Source organism: Trichoplusia ni, chromosome 11 (assembly GCF_003590095.1).
Source record: "Trichoplusia ni isolate ovarian cell line Hi5 chromosome 11, tn1, whole genome shotgun sequence".
Classification (NCBI taxonomy): domain Eukaryota; kingdom Metazoa; phylum Arthropoda; class Insecta; order Lepidoptera; family Noctuidae; genus Trichoplusia; species Trichoplusia ni.
The window spans coordinates 8,442,246-8,470,142 of record NC_039488.1 but is presented as its reverse complement, the minus strand read 5'-3'; the positions used below and the strand labels follow the sequence as shown (position 1 = coordinate 8,470,142).

Here is a 27,897-nt window from a genome sequence, read left to right as displayed (position 1 = left end):
AAAATTAAAATATTAGCTAAGATGGCAGCTCATATCATGTACAAAATCAGATTCTTCAACTTTGTCAGCCTTTTCATGTACCTATTAACTACTAAAAATTGATAAGTAACAACAATGTAGTCATTACGTTTCTATGAAACGATCGTTATAACAATACAAATAATTAATTTAGGCTTTTCTATCACTTCAACGTATACTCTCCCCGTTTCTCCTACAGTATTATTTGAATGTCCGTTCACTATATTTACACTGGGTACACCTAAGAACAGTTTGTCTTTGAGACTAGCTGAGGTGGCATTAACGATACTCGTACCTATTGTTGAAGTAAAATGGAATGTTTCTTTAAACGTTTCAAGTAACACAATGGTTCTTAGCTCGTTGTCGAACTACGTCACTGGTGGTGTCTACCGCTGGCCTGCGGTGTTGAGGAGTCCCTCTGAGGAGTTGGAGGCGGGAATGCCGAGGGGGACTGGCCCCTCAGCTCTGTGCTAGGGAATCCAGCGGCACCACCAGTTTTCCGTTGGAGTAGCTGTAACAAGGAAACTTTATTAAAATTACAAGAAAATTCTGGTACAAGTTTGAGGTTAGTTTGTTAAAAAGATGAGAATAAATGCAGTTAGATATTAGATTAGTATATTAATAAATTTATAAGTCAAGGGATGATAAGTGAGGGACAGTTTCCACGGGCGGGTGTCTCATTGTAGCACAAAACTATTCTCTGTGACGATACGCTGCGCGCCCGCTGCGAAACGAAACGTTTAAACTGCGTGTGAACGACGACTGAGAGTCATCACACCTCCGACGAATGGACAAAACTCGATTAAAACAATCCTTAAACCTAGCCGCCTCTGGCAACCTGTTGCGAACACGGTAAAACTTCGGCACTCCGTTACAAACTGATATTCTAGTCCGAAATATCGCAAGACACTCGCCGTTGGAGATGGTCCCTATGTAATAAGTAGTATCATTAACCTGTACGGTATAGTGGCTGTTCTGGATTTAGCTCTGCTTGGCCTAACCGCGTCATCTGCAACCAAGACATTTCAATGTGAACGGTTTTAAATTGTATATTCTTTTAATGAACGTTTGTCTTGGAGGATTAAAGGGAAACTTTCCGCTTGTTCATAGTTTATATCGTATCGAGGAGGTTTAATTAAGTGGTAGCGCACGCTATTGTCTCGGCTCTTGCGGAACAATACTTATCTTAAGTCGAAGTTAGCAGAAGTAATATCTACGATACCTTAATGAGGGAACTTTATATCGACTTCGTTAATCGTTTCTGACCTGGCCGGTTCTATCTGCTGTACCTTTATATTTTAAATAGTTTTGTTTGTATAAAATAAGATTGTTATGTGTATGACTGTGCTGTGTATGGTTGCGAAATAAAAGAAAAATAAAATTGATTGAAATCTCAATAAGAGACAAACTATGATATGGACGCGCACTTCCAATTCTATAATTGCATGAATATAGTTGTTATTAGTAGAAAGTATATTTAATCGAATGTTAGTATATGTCCAGCTAATTATATGAAGAAGCCAGTGTACTATCTGCCAGCAAAGTGGCATGTGTGTGGCGGAGAGCCTTACCATAGAGCGGCTAACATCGCTGTGAGAGGCACGCATCGCATTTGACGGGCTCGGCACGCCGCTTGCCCTGAGAGCCCTGCGAGCCGGACTTACGCCGGAAAGTGTACCTAACGAGCAGACCTGCAATGCAAAACGCCGCACCGTTAACAAAACAAACAACTAAACCAAAATGAAAACAACAAACATAGAGCCACGCGCGCGCGTCCATCTGAAAAACGCCTATGGGCGGACGAAAGCGGGCCAAATAAAAAAAAAGGAATGATCCTCTCAGGGTTTTCATGACTTGATACCGCTAGTATTCATTCACGTTTTATGGCAGAATGAAACTCTATACTTTAAGCATTCTGTACTGGATTTATGACTACGTTGTGTTTCGTGATACGTCCTAAGGGGCGACGACGAATGTTTTGAGTATGTGCTTTATGTTTTAAGTTTAGTTTGAGCTAAATACAGAAGTAATAAACTCATTAAATAAAGTTCTATTAACAGCTATTGTAGTTTGCATGCATTAAAGAAGACTGAAAAATGTTTGTGTGTTCAAAATATGAAAAACTTACCAGTAAGCCCGGCTTTGTTGATGCTGTTAGAACTAGAAAACCCAGATATCTTCTTCCAAGCTTTTTTGTTCCAAAAGCTGCTCGTTTTTGCGTCTCCGCAGCTGGAACTGCGCGGTGATGGGACATCTTTAGGGCATCGTAGACCGCATTCGTCTGCGCCTAGAATTCGTACCCCTGCACCTCGTGTGCCGTAAGCTACAGCGGGTAAGTGCGGCACTGATCCAGTTGGTTTACGACGTAAACTCCCGACATAACTCGCACCGCTACTGCTGCCACTAAACCCGCTGTCTAAATCTGGTGGATTACAGCTTGCCGGTGAAAGTAGCTCATCCGTCGGTCCAACTCGCAATAATTCCTCTATATTGTCTCTGTCTTCTGCCCGCTCCGAATCGGGGGATTCACATTCTGGCATAAGCATTGCCTCGACGCTAAGATTTAACTCTCCCAAAATTCGTTTGTGCCTGGATTCTACTCGACGGACTTCTTCTTCGACTACACTTCTATCTAAAGAAACTAGTGACTGTCGGGGGACATAACGATGCTTAGGACACGTTCTAGAACCATCTGTTATTTCTTCATAAATGTTTTCTTCGGTGCCGTACCTCGTAACATAATTATGACGTGATGACCTGTCTCGCGGAATACCTCCTCTTCCACGTTGACGGTTTACCTTCCTTGACGACGAGGGCATAGATAAGTGATGGTCATAATACGCATACGAATAGTCAACTGGTTCGAATCGCTCCATAGTCGCTGCGATGTTGCTTCTATTCCATGTCTGCGGTGGTGGTTCTCGTGATAAATTGACAGCTGCTAGTCTTGCTGGTAGAATTTCGTCTAGATCCCTAGCACATCGTTCATCAAGTGACTGAGCACCGTCGTCTTCTTCTCGCCGATGCTTTCTGTGCGGCCGACGAGACGTCTGTGAGCGCGCGTGCGCTCGGTCGCAGTCTGACCCATGACCGTGATTGTAATCGGGTGTATGACTACGATTATAATCGATAGGCCGATGTTTACAGTCTAATGTGTGATGATAATCTGGTGTATGTCTCAGACTATAACTTGAATTGCCTTCATAGTCTGAGCGATCATAGGAGGGGCTATCATCAGCGTTACTAGTATGAGGATGTGGGCAATCGGCTGCAATGCCAGATTCCGAAGATGGGTAGTCGTGGACTTCTGCCGTGGTTAGCACCCGGTCGTCGGGCCGCGCCGGCTCTGACGCAGCGTGGCGGTGATGAGGACGGGGACGTGTGGTCTCGCGGCAGCTCGCGAATGTCCGCTGAAGAGTAGGAGGGTGTGGAAACCTTCCACAGCGACTGTCGTACACCGCCTGCCCGGGCTCGTCGGGGCTTGGCGGCGCGCTTCGTGATTCCATGGCTCATCCTCTCATAGCCAATTAGTACCTGTAAAAAATAAACATCGTTATTATAACGGTACATTTGATATAAATATGAAATATTTTCTTTTTAATAAAAGTCACGGACCGACACCGGCGGCGGGGCCGAGGGCAATGAATCCGAAATTACGTGCAGCGTGATAAGGGTAGGGTAAGTGACGATCAACACAGCAGCCGACGTCGATATATCATCATCAGTCGCCGGGTAATAAATCGGGGACTTTGTGCCGTATTTACATTTTATATGGCGGATTTTTAGAAGCTTTGTTGCTTAGTGATATGTGACGTAAAATGTCTGCTTTATTATACACAAGATAGATTGAACGTCGCTTATTTTATAAAATAAATAAAAGCTGTCAGTTTTAAATAAAGTTCTTTTCAACGCTTAACCTCTTTACATTCCAATCTCAATTAGTATAGTAACTGTTTCACACAAAACCTTTAATATAAACTTATCTCTGTTATTTTTATACGATTAATATCACTTTCTACGACTTCTCAGTCATATACCATCCACTATCATAACAAAATTCAAAATCAACATTTTTATTGCGTCTCGGTCGGATGTTATTGCACGAATTCCAGACCAATTTATTACCATAACGATAAGTGTCCCTGAACTAGTGGCAAGGGCGGGAGTCGGGACGCGATACCCTCAGTTGCCATGGCAACGCGGCCCCGCGGATTATCGCGTCGCTTCCGGCCGATATTCCTTGCATCTAAATCATCATCAGTGTTGGGAAGCGGATCGTAAAGAGCCCGTTGACCGACCATCCGCTATAATTTGTTAGGCTTGAGACGTATCAAAGGGATCTTTGGTCCGCCTCTATTGCGTAAACGACGTCGAATGGCCTAACTTCGCTGTGTCTTAGTATTTGAGACACATTTGTTTCTTAGCTACCTAAATTGGTTCTACTATGGAAACACCAACTGCACGTTCTGGCCAGAAACGTCACCGAATTATTGATATTTTTAGGGAATAATAATATCGTATATAACTGTCCCAGTAGAATAAATTTAGGAACGGAACGATAATCATATATTTCCATTGCGTTCTCATACGTCACATGATAAAAGCACAAAACTTTTCGCTCCCCTTCTGCTCCCCCTTTGTTAAAGCTTAAGAATATATTACGTTTGGTGAGGGTTAAAAAATCATGCAATATACATAATAGTGTCGTAATTGCAATGAAATTTATTGTTACGCGGTATTAGTGACACTAATTGCTGACATTATTTTAAGGGATCGGAATGGTGCATTAACATTTTTACATTCAACATTAATGGCGTGACTGTGTTTTTTTGCTTATGCTACTAATTATTATTATTGTAATCGGGGTATTTTTTGTATCCTTGAATTGCCATTAAATTAGCAATATTACACCTTAGAATAAGACAACTTGAGTTTATGCCAAAAAAGCGTTCTAGTACCTACGGAGAGCTTTTCATTCAAAACAAATACTTTGTTTTTAATCTTCTAAAATATAATTGGATTCGATGTAGCGATTTAAAAAAATAACTTGAATAACATTAAAATAAAGTAATTCTATAAAACGTGAAATCCATTACAAAATCTAATTCAAACTGTATTACACAAATACATGTGTGACACATTCGTTATTAAAATCGAATAAGCACTAGCATTCTACAATTCTATGCTTTACACCATCCATCAAGGGGCGATAAAATAATAAGTGTTTTCATTTTCTATGCACCCCACGACGCGTCATTATAAATAATAGGTTTTTTGTAGTGTGGTCTCATGTGGTCTGAACTCTAGTAATTGGCATCGGACATTTCTTTTTAGATTGGACGACATTATGTAGCGATGACAAATTGTTAAATGAATTATATTGTTTTTCGGAATGTTCGTTTGTTGATTTATTTGAATTATTTTTAATTTGTAATTTTTGTTCATGTTTTCGTTGAAGTGATCCTAACCATTGAACAAAGCAAAAAAACAAGGTTTAGTTTTATCAAAGACTATTCCTATTCCCTAGCAATCTAGCTCTAGGATTCCCACAATTACCTACTAACATTTTCAGTGTAATTTATCTTTAAGAAGTTTCCATGAACGCAGTACTTGGGGCCAATTATTTATGTATCAAGTGTTGTGAATGTGTTCGGTGACACAATAGGTGGCCGACCTAATAAAAGCTTGTCACGTTTTAATTTGTTGGTAAATTACAGTCTATGATTGACCCGTGTCATGTGGTGACGGGAGGTCTGCAATATTAAGTAAGAGTTTGAAGTATTTTTATTAAATGTCAACGTTATTTGCGAACGAACTGGCGTTTCTGTTAGTTTTTTTTTTATAGTTAGCTCCTCAAATCATATAGTTTGTCGTTAAGTTCTTTTTAGTTAGATGCCTAAATCTAGAGTGACTAGTTTGTCTTCGGGTTTCAAAACAGTGTTTAGTTTTAGAACCACGGTGAATTTTATTGGTGAATCTTTCCGTTTATTCGTTTTTATACTGGTATCTTTATTTTAGCTACGGGTTATGTTGCATCAACTCGTTCGAGGGCAACTTTCGGCTTCAAAAGTTGTTTTAAATGTATCAAAGATGTTGCAGATAAGATATGAAAAACAAATATTTACATAAACCACATAGTTCCACACTAGGCGCCTGGTTGCGTTTGATTTTGTGAAACTGATAGAACACGTTTTGCGATAAGACTAGTTTTTGGTGTTTGTTGTTTAATTTGACATGCCTTATTTATTTTATTAGAAGGGACGTGAAATTTATTATTAATTATATATACATTATTTCTCAATTCGACCCGTAAGCCAAGTTTGTATTATGAGTACTAGACAACTGGGTGGGAATAGAACCAGTCTATTTATCGGACTCTCTTAATTAGAATATCTATTTATTTTTCTTTTTAGAATGGTAAGAAAATAGTGATTCTAACAATCGCCGACATCCGCGTCAGTTCACGATTAAGGACCCCTGTTAGGAGCAAAGCAAGTCGGACGACTCTAATATGATTGATTTAACCGTAATAAAATATTTCTGAGTATATTGCGACGTAAAGTAATTTCCAAATCGTTCTATTGAACATCCAAATATAAATTTGTAATAAAGATGTCTAATCAAAGCAAAAACCCATTATTTTTAATATAGACCGCTAGATGCTGGAAATATTTCAGTTATCGTAGGCGGGTTTCATTTAAAATGTCTACCCACTTAGTGCTAAAATTGTACCTTCAGATCTTAGATGTATTTGTAAGTTCAGTTACATACATACTATAACAATTATATCGAACAGTCTGTCATATGTTTTCTATTTTTAAAAGAATAATAAATAAAACAAATATGTATTAATTACTCATGTATAGTTTAGAGGAATAAAGAAATACTGTTTAATATGCAAATTCGCTTGTTACTGTAAGTGTAATTTGAGACTGGTCGAGTACAGCTACGGTCATAAATTATAGCTAATTCTCGTAAGTAACCTATGCTCCGATGACACAATGTCGCTATGCAGTCGATTGCCATTACGTAATCAACGCTTATGTGGCTGTTAGTACACAATGTTCTAGAATTCTACATAATAAATATATAACACTCGGCTTTCGGCTTGAATAGCCGAGTAGTATAGGACACCACGATACTACGGGTTTGATCCTTACATAGGACAGGCATTTATTTGATCAAAAAAGTTGTATTTCGATTCTGGATGTATTAATGCCTTGTTACTTGTGTGACTTGAATGTTTGTACCCCGCGACCCAAGTTTTAAATTTCTTAAAAATGGCCGGAGTCGTTACTTGAAAAAAAAATGTCGCTATACAGTCCATCGCCTATTACTTAATCAACGCTTATGGGTCCTGTTACAGCACTAACAGCACGATATATAGAATCTAGATAATAAGCGCAGAAGAGTTATTATACCGTCGCTATAAAATAGTAACAATTTTATGTTATTCATATTTATAATTACTGTTGCTCCAATTTTATTGTTGACCGACATGTGCGAGTAGGTATATGTAATGGCTTAAATATTGCACATAATACACTACTGGGTCATGAAAACGACTTAAAATTAGAAATTTTAACTAAAAATCAAAATTATCAAAGTAGCTAGCTAGTTAGAATACAAAAAAAATCTTTGAAAATGCAGATAAAAGAAGTCTCTCGAAGTATTCAAGCGAAGTATTTTCGTTTCAGTAATTAAAAGAACTCATTTTAAAACTAACGTCATTATCTAAAGTTTAAAGTGGGGAATAAAAGTGCTTTCTATAATATTACCTAAGGCTTTAATTACATAGTCAGAGCAATTAAAACTGGTTGCTAGTAAAGGTGCTTTGATTTATTCAATTGAAATATAACTGCGATAGTTATAAACATTATTATTTGACTATTAGCTGACCCAGCAAACGTTGTTTTGCCATATTATTATATAACTTATATATATAACTAGCTGTTGCCCGCGACTTCGTCCGCGTGGTTAGAAGATATAAGTTATGTATAATTTATAACTGTTTTTCCATTGTAACTTCGCTCCTATTAGTCGCAGCGTGATAGTATATATCCTAAAACCTTCCTCGATGAATGGTCTATTCAATACAAAAATATTTTTTCAATTTGAACCAGTAGCTCCTGAGATTAACGCGTTCAAACAAATAAACAAACAAACAAACAAACTCTTCAGCTTTATATATTAGTATAGAGTATAGATAATATTCCCCCAAAACAACGTCTTTCTGGGGAATATCTGTTCCACAAAATACATAACATACAATTACGTACATACATAGTTGAATTACGTACACCGTGCCACGAGATTTTTCAAAAACATAATCTAATCTTTTGGTCCATGATAATCTGCGACGACCACGTACCTAGTTTTGATCTTTCAAATGATGACTTTACCTGTATTCAATTTTTTAGCTTATATAAGCAGCTGCAGAAGTCATTAACAACTTGATATTGTGCAAAAATATAATTCGCAATACTACAAGTTCCAAGCAAATAGGTTAAAGGAAATCGAATCGGTTAGGACCCAAATTAAGTCGGTACACCACACTCTCAAATTTATTTGTCACCCATCAACAAATTTATGACCGTAGCAACCGTTGCTAAGCCTCAATCTTTATTTCTTGCAGCGGCAATAAAATACGTTTTCTGTGAACATTTTAAGCGTGTAGCCACCACGGTTCATGAGATACAGCTTGGACTGACGGACAGACATACAGCTGATCCTCAGTGATAGGGTTCCGTTTTCCATTTTGAACATGAAATGAGTAACAAATGTGTTTTATATTACAGGTTGTATATTTCACTTAGTTGCTGAACGGTCTACAAATAAGTCTCAATAGAGGCAATATAGAGCAAGTTACTCAGGTCTACGAATTTACTAGTAAAATGGGAACATATTAGACACCTACTTAAAATGAATAGAAGTCCTAGAATTCTAAATGTAGAATGTACAAAGTTGTACATTTTAACATGTAAAAGACCGCCATTACATAAACGATGCCGATCACAGATTTGAATTCGAAATGAGTTGTGCCTTTTTACCGATAATTCTGTTTACTTTATGTTCTTTTTCGAGTTACATAATTCAGGATACAAATAAGTAAATAAATTAAATGTTGTTACAAATTTGAAACATTTGTATATCAATAATACAATCAGGTTGAAAGATCAATAGGTGAGTATGCAATTTATAAAATCTATGCAAAAAAAACACTAAAAAATGTTGACATCATTACACTGTGTACAAATACTAACAATCATGACAGAACATAAAGTTTAAACATAAAACTACGCGATATTAAGTTTAATTATCTCCTCTGATTATTACTCGTTCAAATGTGTGCGTATTTTCGTTTATATCTCGCTTGATAGTAACCAAAATGCGACTAAACTCACTAAGAAAACGTAATTGTGATAGTAGGGTTGAGCCTAAGAAACTATTACTAACAAATGTTATAGTGAACAGTTAATTCCGGTGCCTATCGGCCATTTTATGTGACACTCAACGCAGAACGGTTTAAGTGCCATTTGAGGAGATCTTCGCGTTTTATTGCTAAGAAAGTAGTTAATAAAATGTGAGAAAATATCTGTGCAGGAGGCAGTCATTCACAGTTTATTTGACTTCTAAATTAGTCGGGTCTTTTGCTTAGTTTGTGAGGTTTCCGAAATAACATTCCTCTGCTGATACAATTTTTCATTGTATTTTAGGTTAGGAGTTAAAACATTTGAACCTCTTTTTTGTATTTGAAAGACTTGCCTTCATTTTATCGTTAAGTAAATATTAGTTCCAATAAATCCTTTTGTAGCGGCTCATTTCACAAACATTCAAGTTACATGCACATAGACACCCGGACTCAGAACAAGCATTCAGTGGAGCACACGAACGCTTGTTCTAGGCGGATTGGAGAGGTGTCTTCAACCGGGTATCCGTGCAGTCAAGTTCTGCTACATGTATCTAACAATTTTAGTTGACTGTGACCTTAATTCATAATAACTAAAGGACAAGGTACTATGAAGATGATAAATCATAGGGCTTGTCTACAAACCAAATAGCCCTTATCTTATTATTCGGAGCTAATTGGTTCTTAGAAATAAAATCAATACATTTGGTTTACGGACTTATTACGGCGATCAAGTAGTTCCCAGAATTTTAGTAACTGCTTCTGATTACTTTCGTAATTAGGTATCTAAGGATTCCTATGTATATTAATATACAGTTATGATCTTCTGTTTTTAGTATTTTGGCCCAATTGATCAAAGAATTTTTTTTGATGAAGAACGTGACAAATAATAGAGTCTCTAGGAATAAGTTACTTAACGAAATATGAACATTCTACTAACCCACCTACATAAGCTAGAGCGAGAAAACCATACAACATGTTTTACATACACCATAGCAACACATTTATAATTTAACACAATACAAAACTCAGACATCTCGAACTTGTCAACAAAACAGACACAAGAAACCTCAATATGTTACAAATATATGGGCATATAAATTAACACCATTCAACGTATCCGACGAAACAAATTTGAATTTGAAATCTACCTCGGGAGTAACTAATCGAGCGCGTCAAAAGTTTTAACAGAATTCCTTGTTCCGTCACTTTGATGATGCCGCGAATCCGCGATCCGTCACCAAGTCTCGTTAAAATTCAGTAAAGCTAAGAACACATTACAAACGAATAGGCTCACTCCGTCTTAACAATTATCCCTCAGTTTATACTCGCTTTACAACCGAAATTAGGGACTCAGATACCGATATGTAAGCTATTATGTTTGTGAAAGAAATTGAGTGTGTAATTATTGTTATAACACTCGTTTGTCTACTATTCTTGCTTCATTTAAGATTGTTTGATTTGAATATGAGGTCTGTTGTTGTGTGACAAAGACCACCACGCGCAATGTATTGCACTCTCTCGCTCTAACTAATAGCAAAAGTCGTTCTATAAAGCACATAGTACGGGGACTGATCCCGTAACTTGTGCTCGCAGCGGGATTGACTCACCCACGTATAAAGCTTTTAATTTATTTATTTTATTATAATGCGGCGGGTGTACCGAATCGTATCCGTAATGAATACAAAATTTCTGTATAATGCTCATGTCACGGTGTTTTGTAACGTTTTGTATATATACACATAATTACTGCATATATTTAATTGATAAACATATTATTGTGTTCTATTTGGCTTTAGCGCCAAGATTCCCAAAATTTATTTTTAAATAGAATGAAGAATATTTCTCGACATAATTCAGAGTAGTTTTATGTTGAGTAGTGGAAACATTTGTTATAGAAAAAATAATGGGCAATGGTGTCAAGAGCGGAAACTCTAGTTGTTCATTCTCGGCCTATTGCCAAAAGTGGCATACACATACACAAAGTAGGTTGTAAATATTCATTCACCGTAGCCAACGCAAACATCTTAGCGCGAGGGGAGGTTAAGAGCAAAGTTTACATGGTAGCCAACCGTAGAATATATTAAGGCGAAAGTGTAGAAAGATATGCACTCAACACGTTATTATTGTACGTGGTTGGTGATATCTACTGACTTGTTACTAGCAGCTTTATTCTTGAGAAAATCTAGACTGAAACTGAGATTTCACAGCTCCTTGTTGAGTTGAAATCACAGGCACGTATATCGTACGGTGTACTTAAAATAGACATTTCTTTTTATGTTACACCTAAATAATTAATCTGAGACTGAATTATTATCTTTATGGTCTCAATGTTAATTGATTAGCGTTAGCAATGATGATGAAAAAATAAAAAATATAAAAAAAAGCCGCAACTGCCCAATATTAGGTACAGTAAAACAAATTGTTTCATAATGTTATTAAGCCATTTTGAAGATCACTTATTATTATATAGTTTTCCTAATAATATTTTGCAAATACCACGGCCTACGATAAAAGTTAGCGAAGGGATTAAAGCCCTGCGTGTTAATCCGGGTAACGCCAGCTCTGTACTAAATCTCATCTAAATCCGTTTAGTCGCACCTCGTGATTTACAAACATCTTAGTATCATAACCTTGACCTGAAAACCAAGTGTTATTAGGTATATTGAGAAAAAAATCTTAGTTTTGAGTGTTTAAATAGTCCAAGTTAACGATGTAGAAAACATACTTCAATCAGATATACTAACAAAAATTTAAACCTGAACACGACTCAAAAGAGCTATTGAGCAGACGACAATATTAGAATAGTACCTATATGGTAGTTTCCTGTTACAAGTAGCTACTTACTTATTTATGGAGAAAACCTAGATTCTCTCAATATTGGAATTTCGGAAAATCATAACGCCCCAAGTGTCACGAGAAGGAAGGAGCATTTATTAAGGACCGTCCTTGCTAACATGATTATTAGTGCTTTGTTCTATAACATGGACACAAATCACACAAACCAATTTAAAGTAAAGTCAGATATGTGAAGGAATCACAAAAATACCTGTAATGCATCAATAAACAATTCATAAATGAAGCCAAACATTGTTTACAGTTCCGAAAAAACAAAGGCTAAACCCGACCTAATCCTCTTAAGTATTTAAAATCTTTCGTATAAAAGTATTAACCGAACATCGCATAAGCTATTTTCGTTTTAAAAATAGTTTTTCGACATTTTATATAACCTCGTGGATTATGAAATCGTCCATTTATTTTACGGTAAGATTTCCCTAACGTTGAACGCGTGACTACCTTCAATATTGCTCGGAGCCCGTACCTCCCAATAACACATTTTTAAGGATTTGTGTCAGGATCGTTTTATATGAAAAGGAACATATTTCTGTCGGCCAACGATGGAATTAAGCTTTACGAAATCCGTCTTTCATCTTTACCATTAAATATGTATTGAGTGAATGCTTTCGCGATTATCGTGTCTTCGGAGATTGTAAGACTCTTGATGAGACCGCATCGATTATAATATTTTGATTTAAATTTACTGCGATTGATTATTGTTGGTACTTTTAGGAATCATTTTATGCTTTTTTACTGAACAAAAAATGACTTTTAGAAATATGGGTTTTAGTTATTTTTGGCTCTAATCTAACCTCAGATTTCAAAGTAGGTATGGTTTACTTCATATTAACATAATAATATTTCAAAACCATGATCTTCATTCACATCCAGACCTAAGGAATATGTGGTTAATATTTATTGCGGCAACGCGTCAATAACGAAATTAAGAAAAAGGGTAATTTATACATCATTTGTGTATACTAATAGTCTACAATTGTAAAATAGATCCGTAGGTAATTTTGAAACGGAAAAGGTATCTAATTAAATACCGTATAGTAAGTGAACGTTGAGAACTACCATTAGTAACGATAGCATTACATTAACAAACCGTATTGTTGATATCTAATTGTCTATTCCAGACTTCTTCCCATACTCGAGCCCATAGTAAATAACTACACGCAGACCAAATTACTTATACGAGTAGCCGGTTCATTTGAAAGGAGAACGATTAATTTAAACTGAGAAGTATTTTAGGTCGCTCGTAAATCAACACGCATATCATGCGTCACTTCGATAAATAGTTTGAAGACTTCATTTCTACGAAAAGCTTCACGAACGAGCGGACAGATTGGAAGCTGCAGTGTAGCGCTCTTGTGAGATATCCGCAATCATTTTTACCAGATTACATTTTGTATAGTGCTAGTTACATTAAAATTAAACAGGCTGTTAAGTCTGTCGAATGAGTATCCAATTGAATACCACTAAATCTGAGGGCACTTCTAAGTGAAAATTTGCCGTCAGCTCCAAGGAAACGAGCCGGCGAATTGGCTACCAGCCTATAAAACGTAATGTCACATTCATTTGCAATTCAAGAGTCCTCAGTCTGTATTATGCCTAATAAAATTTACATATTTAAATTAAACTGAGAAATAACAAGATACTGAAACCATCATGGCGCTTAGATTGCATGGACGTTTGTATTTTTGTTTTAAACACACATACCTTCATATCAGACGAGGTTTATGACGTTTTTAATTTAAGCCTCTATGGACAGATTGAGTCTGGTAGCCACGGCTGTGAACTCACGCCCTGAATAAATTAGTTTGCGCACTGGGACAGAAGTATGAGCTGAACAGCTGACTGCTAGTAATGAATGTTATTGTTGTCGAGCTAATGCCGACTGCCCGACGTACTACATTAAATCATGCTTTGCACAAGGTGCAGTAACGAAGGGTCATTTCTCGTAAGCCGCTTGCCAACACGAGATAATTAATCCAGTATTAGTGACGACGAATGCCAGGCATTCGATATGTCGGTGGTCATGCCTCAATTGACAGATGAAGCTATCTAATGACGTTATCTCAGTGTACATGTGGTGAACAGACTAGTTCATTCTGCTATGAATATGCGTTGAATCAGACCGTATGAAATTCAGTTTACCGGTTACAAATGCTTACTCAGCACTGACGATTCTATTTGACCGTTTGTAATTAGTCTATTGGCGTTTCATGATGGACGAAAAAGCTTTTAAAAATCATGTCCTATACAGAATTGGTTCTGATAAAGTCGCGTATCGTAATAGATAACGGGGTTTTACGTATGTGCTCGACCTTTGGCATCAATCAGTCACTGCAATACGATAATGTACCTCTCAGATAGCGATGTTTGTGTAACTCGTGACGTCCAATACTGGTCCGGTGAATGCACTGTTATGCAATTAATTAAGAGTATTTGTTCTATATTTAGCGTTTGTGTATATGTGGAATCGTTTTAAGTGCCCACATAATACTTTACCGTTAGTGCATGAATTATGGTTTTATATTAATGGTTTTCTAAATTAGAGTAAGTAGTATTCGAAGTTCAAGCATTTTATTTCTTACTCGTATTTTTAAGGATCCCTCTGTCGAATCTAAGAGTGTATAATATTCTAATTCTACAATATAAGCGAGCCATGGTCAAAATATATTGCCCAATTTTCGTTTTTTTCCATCTTGTCGCTTTCGAGCAAAACATACAACTATGCAGGTGTAGCTAATAAAAGCGTGGTAAAAATACCATGTTTCATAGATAATAGGGCCGCATTGTTAGATATAAAAGAAAAAGTCGTTTTAAGCTCACACAGAGCCTGATAAAATATTTAGAAAAAACTATAAAATTGAAAAATACGGTGACAGTTTATTGCTTGTAATTTTAACGTGAAGAAAAGAATGTTTTAAAATAAAATGTCAACTGATTATACAAAACTGTTGAGATGTTTTTTTTTACAGTTTTACAACAATTTGAGTCGCAATAAAATGTTATCCAATAGGTTAATGCTATTGGTCTTACGATTGTTTGGGAATGTTCAGTAGGCAAATAAAATAGTCATGAAAAGGAGCTAGTAAAGACAGGTAATAATTTTACAGAAGTTTACGATCCAATTACGAAATAGTGTGATGAGGCCCGACTTTATTGCGGCCTTATCGTCCATGTAGTTTGTATACCCCCGCTGGTATTCACTTGATACCGTTAATTTCGACTCATACGAGTATAATAAGCCCACATTAATGTATCTCATAGCCCGCCATAAAGATTATAAAGCTCTATCTATAGAAATCTATACGCAAGGTAAACTCCACGAAATTGTTAAGGCGAAATTCAGGATAAGGGAAAATTCTATTGTTGGCTGGCTAAATATTATCAGATAAAGCGGTTGGTGTTACAAAAACTTTCATAAACCAGTTTCAAGTTAAATCTGATAAACCCAAATTAATAACCAACACGGTAGTGGGTTAATTCCATTTTTTATAGCGTAATTAAAACTTAAGATATCATTAATTAGTCGATTTTTGAGTCAATTAACAACGGAGTGTTTTTATTGGTGGCTCAACCAAAATGAGTCAATTTGGACACTTTAATTTTTATAAGAGTCATAAAGTTTGAACAAAACAAACAATATAAATAAACATGAGCGTTCTAAATTCGAAACGTAATTAGTGTAATGGAGCCGGTGAATCCGGGTTGTATTTTAAAAGCAGTAAACCGTGGGGGCGGCCGAGCGGCCTGCCGCCGCCGCGCCGGCCTGCCCGGGAGTGGCCGGTGACATTCGCTTTTACACTGCAAGTCACGTGGACTAATGAATCCACTCATTTTCCACCTTCGCGTCCGAACCAACCTTTGTACATAATTTAATCAATCTGTTTATTTTGACACTTTACAAATTAAGAGGTGATGCCCCATGCGCTGATTAATCACACTCGAATGACAGAGTTTAAAGTATTTTAAGCTTTCATTATGTTGAATTATGAATTCATTAATGATTGAGTAACATGAAATGTGTTCGAAATTCACTGTCACGACTTGGACACATTGATTATAATACAAGTGCCTATTTTATGCGGGTCATTAACTTATTAAGCGCTTCGTACGGTACTTTAATGAATAGAAGTGTTGGATTTGAATGTAAAAATATAAACTTGGTAATAAAGCGTACTTCTATCAGAAACTGCAAGAGTTCTACTTATATGACAACCCAAACTATTGATTTCAATAAAAACTCACTTTGTGCAACTTCTAGACGGACTTTAGTAGTCATACAAAAGTTCTTTATCATTCATGCACCGAGGGAAGGGTCGTAACCTCTTTCGCAGTTTGAACATAAAAAAATGTTATCGGCAGGGCAATCCGGGACGCGTGCAAGTCATGAAAACAATTAAATAAATCGTGAAACGGGTTAAATGTTTATGTGTAGGATTTATTATGGGCATGCTAGTGCCTAATAAAACTGTGATAACTATTGCACTAATAAATGATCAAAAGATACTGAGTGTAATTAAAATTGAATTTATCGTAAGAATAAATAAAAAGCATTAGCTTAACCGTTACAGCATTTTAATTGCATGACTTAAAATATATGAATGAAGCGAGTGTACCTAAATACAACTTATTTAAAAAGTTTCACAGTTTTGTAAAATATTTTCGACTTTTCTTTAACGGGAAGTAGCCTATATCGAAGAAGCTGTTAGACATAGGCTGGTATTTTTTTCGGCAGCAATATCAAAGTAAGTTTATTGACCTGTTATATATATTCCCTTTACAAAAAGTGTACACGATAGGTTTTTAAACACACTGTACCCTAAAATAAAAAATACATGAAAACTAATACCTGACACACACGCCACTGTCCGTTTCACAAACCTGTTACGGTAAGCGGCACATCCATTAGTATATTCCAGTCAACCCGCACAGTGCAAGTCACAAAACTAATGACTCACTTTTTACAGTAACACGAAAATGTGCAATCCCCATGCATATGAAAATAAAGTAATGGTTTCGTAGAAAATTTAACGATGGAACGGCGGCACTACGTCACAAGTAATGATGGTAAGACCAAGAGAACACGTACTAGGTTCGTGTAAAAATAACTTTCAGTTCGGCGAATTTTAAAATCCATTTTGTTCCATGTCAATGAGGGATGTCGCACTTGTTATAAGTATGGCAGCGTTTGTGAACATAGCCTTATACGTTTAGAAATACTGTGTATTAAAGGAGAGTAGTTTGATTTTAATTTAAGTTGCGACGTGACGATTTTCCGTTTTTTTCTTAAAAAAATGACTCCCTTCTTAAGGTATTTAATCCTGGTTCAAACACAAGTTCGTGGATCACAAAATGCTTTTGATGACCTCAAACACTCGGCTATCTGTGCAGTGCTGAGATGGTAATTTGAAGGGTGATACAAAAGATGTTTTCAGAATTTTGTTCACACTGCGCCAATGTCATGAACGAAGTATACGTAAGAACGTCGTGACAAAACGATTGTCTGTAAAAACAATTAAACATCGAATATTAAATACAACACAGGATTGCTCTTATTGGAATTTTTGGGTTCACATTACGACATCGGAAATCATTTACCGAACGAGGGAACCCAGTCAAAAACAGTTCATACGGAATACGGAGGATCCCGATTGTGTTCAGTGGAATTCCAATAACATACCTTGAAAGGTCCGTATTTTAAGATCTTCATTCCCATTGACCTTTCATTCGTTGCGACTATATCAATTGTCGGTTTTATGACTGTGGGTACGTTTGACACTATGTCTATTTTTGTGACTAAGGCCAACAAACGATTCATCTGTCAACACTTGATTTAAAAATAGGTTTACGTTCACTAAATAAGATATGAAGTTCAAAAGAAAAAGTTGTTTGCAATAGTTTCGGAAATTGTGTGTTGGTTACAAAGATTAAAACAATTTTTTTTACAAAAGTATATAGTAATATTTTGATAGTTACTATCGTGATAATGATTTGTTATTAAATGATGTAGCGGTTTACTCACGCGTATTACCGGGGTAGTTCGACTCGCGATCCCGCCGCGTCAGCTCATGATTAAGGACTCCGGTTGGGTCCGAAACTAGTCGGGCTACCCCGATAGATACGCGTGAGTAAACGGTTACATCATTTTATATAATATAATACTTTACAAAAGTTTGGATTTTAAAGTAACTAAAATTATACAGTGACATATATTACAAAGAATGTCAAGTCCACGTATGTAAGCTTTTTTTCAACCATTTAATTTTCAAGATTAATAATAATATTTATGGTTTTAATGGTATTTTCATAGTATTGCGTAATAATAATAAACTTTTAAATATTTGATAACGTAAACAGGTCATCGGTTAATTAGTGGATGGCGTGTTTGTACAAATGAAACTGGCTCTTTTCGGTTCGGGGAGTATTTCCGTGTTACTGTATTTTATATCTTACTAAGGTCGACCACACTAGGAATTTCGCGTGCATTTGGTTTTCAACATGAACATCACATGGACATTATGTACTTGGATAAGGTATTAATTTCGCACTTGTACAGCCAAGATAAGGACGAGGTTAAATTGCATTGAATAGACAGTGTGAATAATCTACGCTTCTGTAAATATGTAGACAGGAACAAACCGAAAAAAATTACTGTCAAAATGATCAATGCCGGTTAAGTTTAAACACAGCATTGAACTCAAAATAAAAGTAAGATGGCGAACTACACAATGGGCATAGCGTCTCACTTCAACAGTGATATCTGTCTCGCCAGGAATCTCGTTTATGAACTAAACCCGATTTACATGAACCCCAATTTATTTCTCATGCTAACACGCCTAATAATGAAGGTTTATTCAATTAATGCTTTAGTTGCGGTAAGTGCCGATGGCTTTGGGGACACGCCGACGCATCAATCATTTTCTCATCCACTTTATGTCAACTTCAAATTTTGATACTAGGATGATGGATGGCCGTTTTCACATTGTCGCCGAACCATGAGGAACCCTCGCTTATGAAGTAACAACCACTTACATACAAGTAACAGTTCCAGACTAAATGAAATTTCGACAGTCGCAAAGACCATTAACATATAAATCAACGTTCATAACTCGTAGACTTTGGTTTACGACGTAAAAATAAAAACGAACGGAGTGGTCCCCGCCAGAGCTCCCGGCGGTTAAGGCGACGACACAAAACGAACAAATAAGATTCCTTCCACCACGACTGGAAATACTTAAGACAGAATTGTTTGAGAATTGCGCATTGTTGTCGTTTGTATAAATAAATCGGAGAAAGTTTAAGGTTACGATGTAAAGCTGTGTTTTTGCCTTCATAAGTTGGGGTGCGCTTAAATGGCTGGCAGTAAGTCGTATTTATATTGGAGGTACGGAATGGGTGCAAAGCCAATGGTCTGGTAATCAGACAAAACGGTCAATTACTCGTGAAATAGTGTCCGCGTCGAGGCGGGCCGGCCGCGGCGCGGGCGTGCGGCTTGCTGGGCGTCAGGGCGCGCGCACGATCGCACGCGTCGTTCACCGGAAAAATGAACCTCTCATGAAATTTAATGTGGAAATGTCTTGAAACGACGCCAAACCCGAGCTTGAATTATTTATGATCCGCTATTTTAATGGCGTCCCCGTTCGTTCATTACAGTGAGAGAGTTTCCTAATTTTGAATGCGAAATAGGTGTTGCAATTCCTTATTATATTCGACGTTAATGTAATCTGTAGACGAAATAAAACGATGCCAATTATTTATTGCTTGCATCTTCTTTATTATGGAAATACATTCATTGTATAGAACACAGGAAGTGTTGTCTGGTTGTTGCGAGAATGTTGTATGTTAATATACGAAGTACTGTTATTTATGGTGATTTTGTTTTGTTTTTCGTTTCTAACATTTGAAAAGCTATGGCTTTAATAAATCCAGTCAGGCTTTCGCTCCACTTAGGGTTCTGTAGATTTCTTTTACCTGACAGGTAAAGCAGTTTAAATTACTCCATAGATACTAATAGAGCTAGCTTAACAAGAATGTAGAACAAAGTCTCACGTCAAGACAACACGCTTGCATTAAAGTGTTTTGTTTAGAACTTTCTTGTATTACAAGTTGAAAAGACAATTGCGTTTTGCAATCCTACTTCGTTGTACCTGATGTAGCATTACCCATTACATTCTAGGAACCTATTAGCGATATCGTGTACAACCGCTTTATTTTAGTTGAATATGGTAATATAATATCATCATCATTATTACCATGCCGAGCTGTAATTGATTACCGGTGAACATGAGAGGCTCAGATGTAGGTACTGTTACGATAAATGCCGGCCATATTGCTGTAATCAACGTACCAGACTATGATATATATTATTAGTGAGAATACAAATGAACGCAGCGGCTCTTGTAATAATCTAGTCGCTTCTTAGGACACCCGCGGGAAACATTGAGATGGCCATTACCTGAGACGGCACGGCAAACTTACATAAACTCAAGAAATACTTTGTAAAGTTATTTTTCCACGACACCTCTCCAGTAGTTTGCAATATAAATTGTAACTTCCTAAGGTAGACAACAATGTAGATACCCCAGCACTTTACAACTACGCTGAACAAGCGGCAGTGTGGGCAGTAGTCCTGTATTCGCGAGGAGCCTCCTATTGTCGCACGATCGATCGCAGTAAATCATTGCCCACGCAACAGGCGTCCTCAGTATACGAACATCAGCGAAATATACCACAAATCGTAAACACATCAATAGCATAACTTATAAAGGCACATTGTGAGGGCGTCAAACAATGAAATAAATAAAGTTGTATCAGTAACAATTCGCGTGTAATTCCAGTCCAAGTTTTGCAGCGAAATTTGCGTGAAATAGGTCAATTGTTTCACCTATGTGTTTTGTTTTTAAAACTTTTATTATTGTTGTTCTTTGTTCGACGCTGCTTTAAAATGCCCAATATATCTTTGTGTTTTATCGTAAATTTTGTCGGAATACGTTTGCGCAGACTGAAGTTTGGAAGAGAAAGTAAACACTCCAAATAAAATTACGCAGAACATCAGGGGAATCAATAGAAAGAACGGGAAAATCAATAAGGAAGGTAGCCGTAATAATACCAAACTAAATACTTGATAAATTCAAGTAGATGGAAACCAGCGAGCAACGTTCAGACGGTGGCACGAAAATGTTATGTAAACAGCGGAGTATCTCTCAACTCTGGCCCCGGGTCGTCCTACTGAATAAATAACGCCAAAGCAAAAGCAAACTCAAACAAAAGTAAATTTATTCACCAAATACGACGATTAATACACGATCTCACGACAGATTTATATTTGTGCTGGGAGGAATGAATATATCGTGTCCATACTCCATGGTATTCGTAGTGATATGACGCACAGCGTCGTCGGTCGGGATTGTTAAGACAGGCGGTCGTTACGTTGTAATGTATTCGTGGTAATGATAAATCAATGCCCAGACAACGTGATTATTACTGTAAGCTTCTTCGGGTTTACTCATTTCGTATTAACGTGAGAAGTAAACGAGCGGTATGAGGGCCTTGATTGTATATTGATGGGTTTCTATCAACCCTTGTCATGAGATTTGCATCTTATGCATTATCGGATGTTGGATGTTTACAGGATTTAAGATGGTGGTTTTTTATGATGTCTGGTATTTGTATGTTAAAAATAAAAGCGAAGATAGTTTATTGCGTTATATTCTTATTTTTAATATTTTATTTATTAAGTAATCTAGTACAAAGTATTAAAGACAAATTAAAGTAATTTTATCCTATAATATCTAGATTATCTATCTAATAAACCACAGTCAACAAAACTGTCTTTCCCAAAGTTTTAAATCAATTAAGTTTATACTCAAGTTTAGGCAGGATATTGGAATAATTTAGTGCGGAATTAGATACAATATTATGTAATATATCACTTTGATCTGATGTAGATGAGTAACTTCGAAGATCAAAGAAACAACAGCAATGTTCATTAGAAGGATCCCATCCATTTTGAATAAACGTTGAATAAGAATTTCTGTCAATAAACATCTTAATAAAAAGTAAATAAATAGAAGCAGTGTTGCTGTCATAAAGGGAAAATCAGCTTTGGAACGGAAATTGAAGTTCCGTGGCTGGGGGCGCGCGGGCGCACTCCGGAAGCGACGCCATTAAGTCCACTTCCAACGCTTTATACTGTTACAGTAATTATTATTCTATTTTATAACTGATACTTCAAATTTCGAATCAAAGAACGCAAAAAGATGAAAGGGGAAAATTACAATAAATTTCAAATCATCGAATGTTTGTAATTAATACTTTTTGGTAGACATAACGGTAATTAAATCCCATGGATACACGATTATTTGGCGATTGATAAACGATTCACTGGAATAATAAACAGCGACCAATTGTTTACACATTTGACGGACAAGCCACTAAAACAATGATTAATATTCATAACGAACAGACAACAAACTAAACGAGTGTTGCCCTATACAGAACAACAGATAAATTTTCTCACAGTACCGGTCCGTTATCCGTTGTTATTGCAGGGGCTAAGACAAACAAATTTTAAGGATACGCATCCCTGACTCCAACATGTGGTGTTATTTCTATTTAAATATTGTTGGATAACAAAACACAAAATAAACTTTCTGTGGAAATAGGTAACACGTGTGACCGGCGCGTTTCATTAATGACAGAGTTTTGTAAAAGCAGTAAGTCTATTGTTTGTATTGAAAGACTTATTAGCTGAGGTATTTTTTTTCAGTTCGACCTACTGCCAGATGTTGCGCTTTGTCTATCAACAACTGCGACTGTATTATTTTATTGATTAGATAATGTTACCTGAGGGGCTATTTTATAACAGCGTGTACCTAAAGGGGTCTATTACTTACTTAAAATACAAGCCGACCTTTAAAAAAAAGAACTATGTGCGAGTACCAGGAAGAAATACAAATCAATGAGGTGGCAACTTGGCGCCTGGCTAGCATCAACGACATTATGCAAAAACGTTACCAGTTATTACCGGTAGCTGAGCAAAATGGCGAGGAGCAAGAAGAGCAGAATATAAGCCTTTAATGTGACTATAAATCAATGTCCATACGTCAGTCATTTTAATTTAATAAGGAATATTCGATTAAGTTCAGTTTATAATAAGAAAATCTCTGTTAAGTCAGTGCAGAGTAAGAATCGTGCAAAAAAAATGTTGAATGAATAGAATTTCAGAAAAATGTTTCTCAAAAAACCTGGTCTTATTTATATTGTAATTATAATTTTAATCATTTTGTTAAGCTATGGCAAACTCCTAACAGTTACTTCTCATTGTACTGTCATTGTTATAGTATCCATTCAAAAACTGAACAATGAAAACAAAAGAATAGAACGTAATTAATTAGTATTAGTATAAATTAATAGTGCAGTGAAACTTGACAATGGATCAGTGTGGATTGGGAACGAGGATTTCGGTGTGTCAGTCGTGTGGATTAGAGGAGGGCCACAGCTGTCATGTCTGTGCTTGTCTTGCCGTAACGGCAGTATGGAGACTGCATTATCTAATATCATCTATTGTATTAACTGGTATTTAAAGCTCTGGCAAAGGTTTTGTTTTATCATGAAAACTAGCTGTTAGCCGCTACAAAGCGAAAATGATACCACGTGACCATAACGCTGAGATAAAAACTATCCTGTGAGTTAATCCTGGTTATGAACTATCTGCGTGCAAAGTTTCGTCTAAGCCCGTTCAGTGGTATTTGCGAGAAAGAGGATCAAACATCCCTACATACAAACTTAGCGTTTATTTAACAATTTTCTTGATTTTCACGCTCACGCTGACCTACTAGTCAAAAGATTCATTAAATATCTACACTTTTGAGCTGTTTGTTCGAACAAGTAAACATCGACATCGTGATCCAAAAATTAAGAATTTAACAATTGCTCACAGAACTACGTCGAGTGAAAAATCTAATAAAATTACAAACTGGAATGCTTTTAAGGCTCTATAAATCGCAATTGATTGGCCAAATGGCGTCCTTAGCTTACACAGGGAAGGCCGGAGTGACTTAGGCACAAAGAAAGGGGATTACGGGGTAATCTCGACGGGCGATGCCAGGACACGCGTCTCGGCTCGGGGCCACATTAAACCCACATTAGGTCTCCATCGATTACGACTTGACATTTTGTTACGCGCGGGTTATTTTACGTGATATCGCGAAAAATGTCTTTTTCCTGTACTGTATTATATTGCGGTGGGCTTTGTCTTTTTCATTGTCGCTTTATCTTTTTTGGACGTCGTATTTATTTTTTCGAGTAAAAATTTTTATCAATATTTTATTTAGTATCTAATACCGCTAATACGCAGAAAACGCTACTAAATAGATAATACTGGTTATAGGTTATTCTTAGAAGATATCTGTTGTTACGGAATCGTGTAAGGATTTTTGGTAAGGCTTTGCCCAGAATTGGGACATCATAGACAAGAAAAAAAAGTGTTAAGCAGAAGAGCTATTTACAATAAGTTTGTATTACCTGTATTTCAACATTTTCAACACAGTCCAAACACTGATTTGCCTATTCCAAAAAAGTTGTGGTCCTAAAAATTTCTACTGAATATAAAAATAACATCTTTGAATAGAATCTACATCAAAAGTTGTTATAAAGTTACTGCTTGTATAATTCAGTATAAATATCTAGTTCCCAGATAGTTACTTGTGTTTGAAGGAGAATAATTTGATTCTGTCTAGGCACTTATTACCTCAATTCAGTCTAAAATTGACTCAGTTACATGAGTAAGTAATGGAGATAGATTTTGAACAACATTTTGAAGCTAGATTGACAAACTAATGTTGCTTTTACTTGTATGGTGTGTAAATACTTAGAAAAATAGTCGTGGCATAACCTCCTTTTAAAGATGTGAACGTGTTACCAATTTAGATGAATTTCTTGTCATACGTAATTAATATACGTGGTTCTGTATTAAAACGGAAATATAAATAACATAATCAAGTTTAAAAACATGAACATACTTCAACAAAACACGGCGATTTGTTACTTATCATAAAATATTGCTATTATTCCCGCTGTATCTGTACACCCGGAATCAATTAACGGGACTCGAACTGCTATCTTCTAGACCAGTAATAGAATATATTTTATCCTGTCCATTTTACTATCTACTGCACAATAAATTATCTTGAAAGTATCGCCTCGGGGTACACGTTGCAAGTTGATACTGGTGTAGAACAAGAGAGTACGACTATCACTTAATAAAGCCGTGAAGTGGTGCGTACAATATACATCACAGTCTAAACAGATTCGGGGCACTTGACAGGCTTCGGCAACAGTCTCAGCACAAAGCAATGAAAGCGGCTTAGTTGAGAGAAAGGGGATTAGAGTATAATCTGCAGCGAGGCGGTTGACATACGCCCGGGTGGCCGGGTGCCCTGTGCCCGGGGCGGCGTCCGCCAGTGTGCACTGTGCCCACAGTAAATACTGCGCGGATACTGCACACAATAATTGTTATCGAGACGCATTGCTCCATTGATGCAATGGACTTGGAAAATAGTGGTATTTTCCAGAAGTGATTTAGTCTGATATTGGTATTAGATACGTTAGTTCCTGCAGCGGGTAGTTCATAACGGATTTACCAGGCGAAGGAAAAATACTAAGCATTTGTTCATTTATAATGCAATTGTTAAGTATAGATAAATCAACAGAAACAACACTTTATATCTGTCAGTCCATACTAGTACTCTAAATCCAATCAGCTTAAAATATGTCATAACCGCCAATCCTGGCACCTTAAATCAAGAGATATCGTAAAATGACTTGCGTATCTCCTAAGAATCTCCAGTGCGTCGTAAATTACGAAAATTGATAGCAGTATTTTACAATGAAGTGATTTAATAAGGACTAGGCTAACATAACTCAGAAAGTTTGCGAATAAATCAAAGTTCCCTCACTAGCCTCGCATCAATATCAAGTGGCTGTGTCTAACTTACTTTTATAGACCTCATTATGTTTTAGTTCAATGCGATATTATTTATGAAGCTGGAATTTTATGTTTTAAAATCCTCTTTTAAAATGACAGAGTAACTTTGCAGGCATTACCTGAAGGATCATTATAACTTTTATGGGATTTCAAAAAGTTATTTACCGATGTTTTCGGAACATCCTGTGAGTGGGAGCTTACTTAATTTTTCACAGTTTTAATGAAGCGGACAGAAATATTGATCCCGAAATTTCATTTTATTGTTTTGAATTTTTGTTTTACAATACAGTGGTTTTGATTATTTGCCATGGAACAGGAATCGAGAACTTTTGTTTGCATATTTGCCAATTATTAGTTCTCTTGTGTCACTAAGAGGTTTTTGACATTATTTAAAGAAATACTAAATAATCAAGCACAGTCACTTTAATCAGTTTAAAATCAAATGATTGCTGTATTCAAAAGTTATCCCTTAAGTTATAAAACAAAAACAAAGCATACCTTATGACATTTTAAGTCGCACTGTAACTCCAATTCTGAAAAGAGAGACACCAACATTAGAGGGTACAATAAAACTAATATAATAACATCGTAAAGTCAATTTGACAAGGAAGGCATATGTCAACTGATTAGTGAGTCGTGAGAGTTTGACCGACAGAGGGACGGACAGACGGACAAACGGACAATTGTCCAGTAGCACTCCCACATGCGGGATTATTGACTTACAATAAACGTCACATTTTTCTTAATAAACAGATACGTCACGTCGAGTTGACGTTCGTATTGACGTATCGGACGATTACTGTATTGTGTACAATTACGTGGTTGTAGGCGTGTTAGGAAAATTGGTTTATTACTTATTGATTCACTGAGTCATGGGGTCTAAGGTAGTTTGTTGGGCGAACAAAAAAAAGATTTTTATCGTAAGATTCTTGAAGTCAAGTGAAAATTTGTATTTTTTAAGCTTGTAATGGGTATTTAATGGGGAACACAATTATTTAATTAAGTAAGTAATAGAGAAAAAGATGGATTTTTTTTTGTCGAATTTGAGTACCTAAGTTTCAAAATAAAAGATAAATAGAACTATATTTTTCTTAAATAAATGGTCACGTTTCGTAAATAAAGACTAGAGAGAGAATAGATCGAAACAAAACATATTTTAGATCAGCTTTACAATAACACGATGCTAACGACATACCTAACTACTTGAGAACCAAGTCAGTTTGTATTTATTGTGAACTTAGTACAAAGTCTTCAATCATCGTACAACGAGATCGGAATCGGTTGTTTCATTACATTATTCATCTGCCAGTCGGCCAGACGACAGTCCATTAGCATTTTAAATTATGTAATGAATTTACTAGGCGGCCGACCTGTAGCGGCCTAAACTTAAACCGTCCAAACGGAATTAAACTGGAATTTAAACCTATTGTAGCAAATACGTTTGGTACACAGCGCTTTACGTTCTACGAGTAAAGTTCTTCGTTTGTTCCACTAATTGTAAAATACTCAGTCGGCGTTCGTGTAATTCTATCTCTTTTTATTCGTTTTACTATTTGCCTGCAATTTATTATTTTATTTTTTGAAATGTGAACTCTTTTAGGGACTCCATCTTTGATTCGTGAAAAAAAAA

General features: G+C 36.4%; 1 protein-coding gene across 4 annotated transcripts; it reads right to left on the bottom strand.

The window, feature by feature from the left end:
- On the bottom strand, window positions 1-26,808 carry LOC113498743. Of its 4 annotated transcripts, XR_003401036.1 has the most exons (5): window positions 26,766-26,808; window positions 2,147-3,552; window positions 1,590-1,709; window positions 973-1,027; window positions 1-529 (listed from the first exon to the last, which is right to left on the bottom strand). XR_003401036.1 is itself a non-coding variant. In XM_026878879.1 (4 exons), the coding sequence occupies exons 2-3, from the start codon at window positions 3,522-3,524 to the stop codon at window positions 1,600-1,602; spliced, it is 1,488 nt and encodes a 495-aa protein (XP_026734680.1). In that variant the 5' UTR covers window positions 3,525-3,552; window positions 26,766-26,808; the 3' UTR covers window positions 1-529; window positions 1,590-1,599. The 4 variants fall into 4 exon arrangements, 3 of the variants coding, with proteins under 3 accessions (XP_026734680.1, XP_026734682.1, XP_026734683.1); XM_026878879.1 differs by lacking the exon at window positions 973-1,027; XM_026878881.1 differs by lacking the exon at window positions 1,590-1,709.
- Window positions 26,809-27,897: the final 1,089 nt, after the last annotated feature.

What these genes read in the sequence shown, in the direction of transcription:
- LOC113498743 (XM_026878879.1), bottom strand. Translation starts at nt 3,524, where the DNA reads ATGGAATCACGAAGCGCGCCGCCAAGCCCCGACGAGCCCGGGCAGGCG. An exon ending in CAACAAAGCCGGGCTTACTG is followed by an intron (nt 1,710 to 2,146) that starts GTAAGTTTTTCA and finishes TTTGCATTGCAG; the next exon opens with GTCTGCTCGTTAGGTACACT.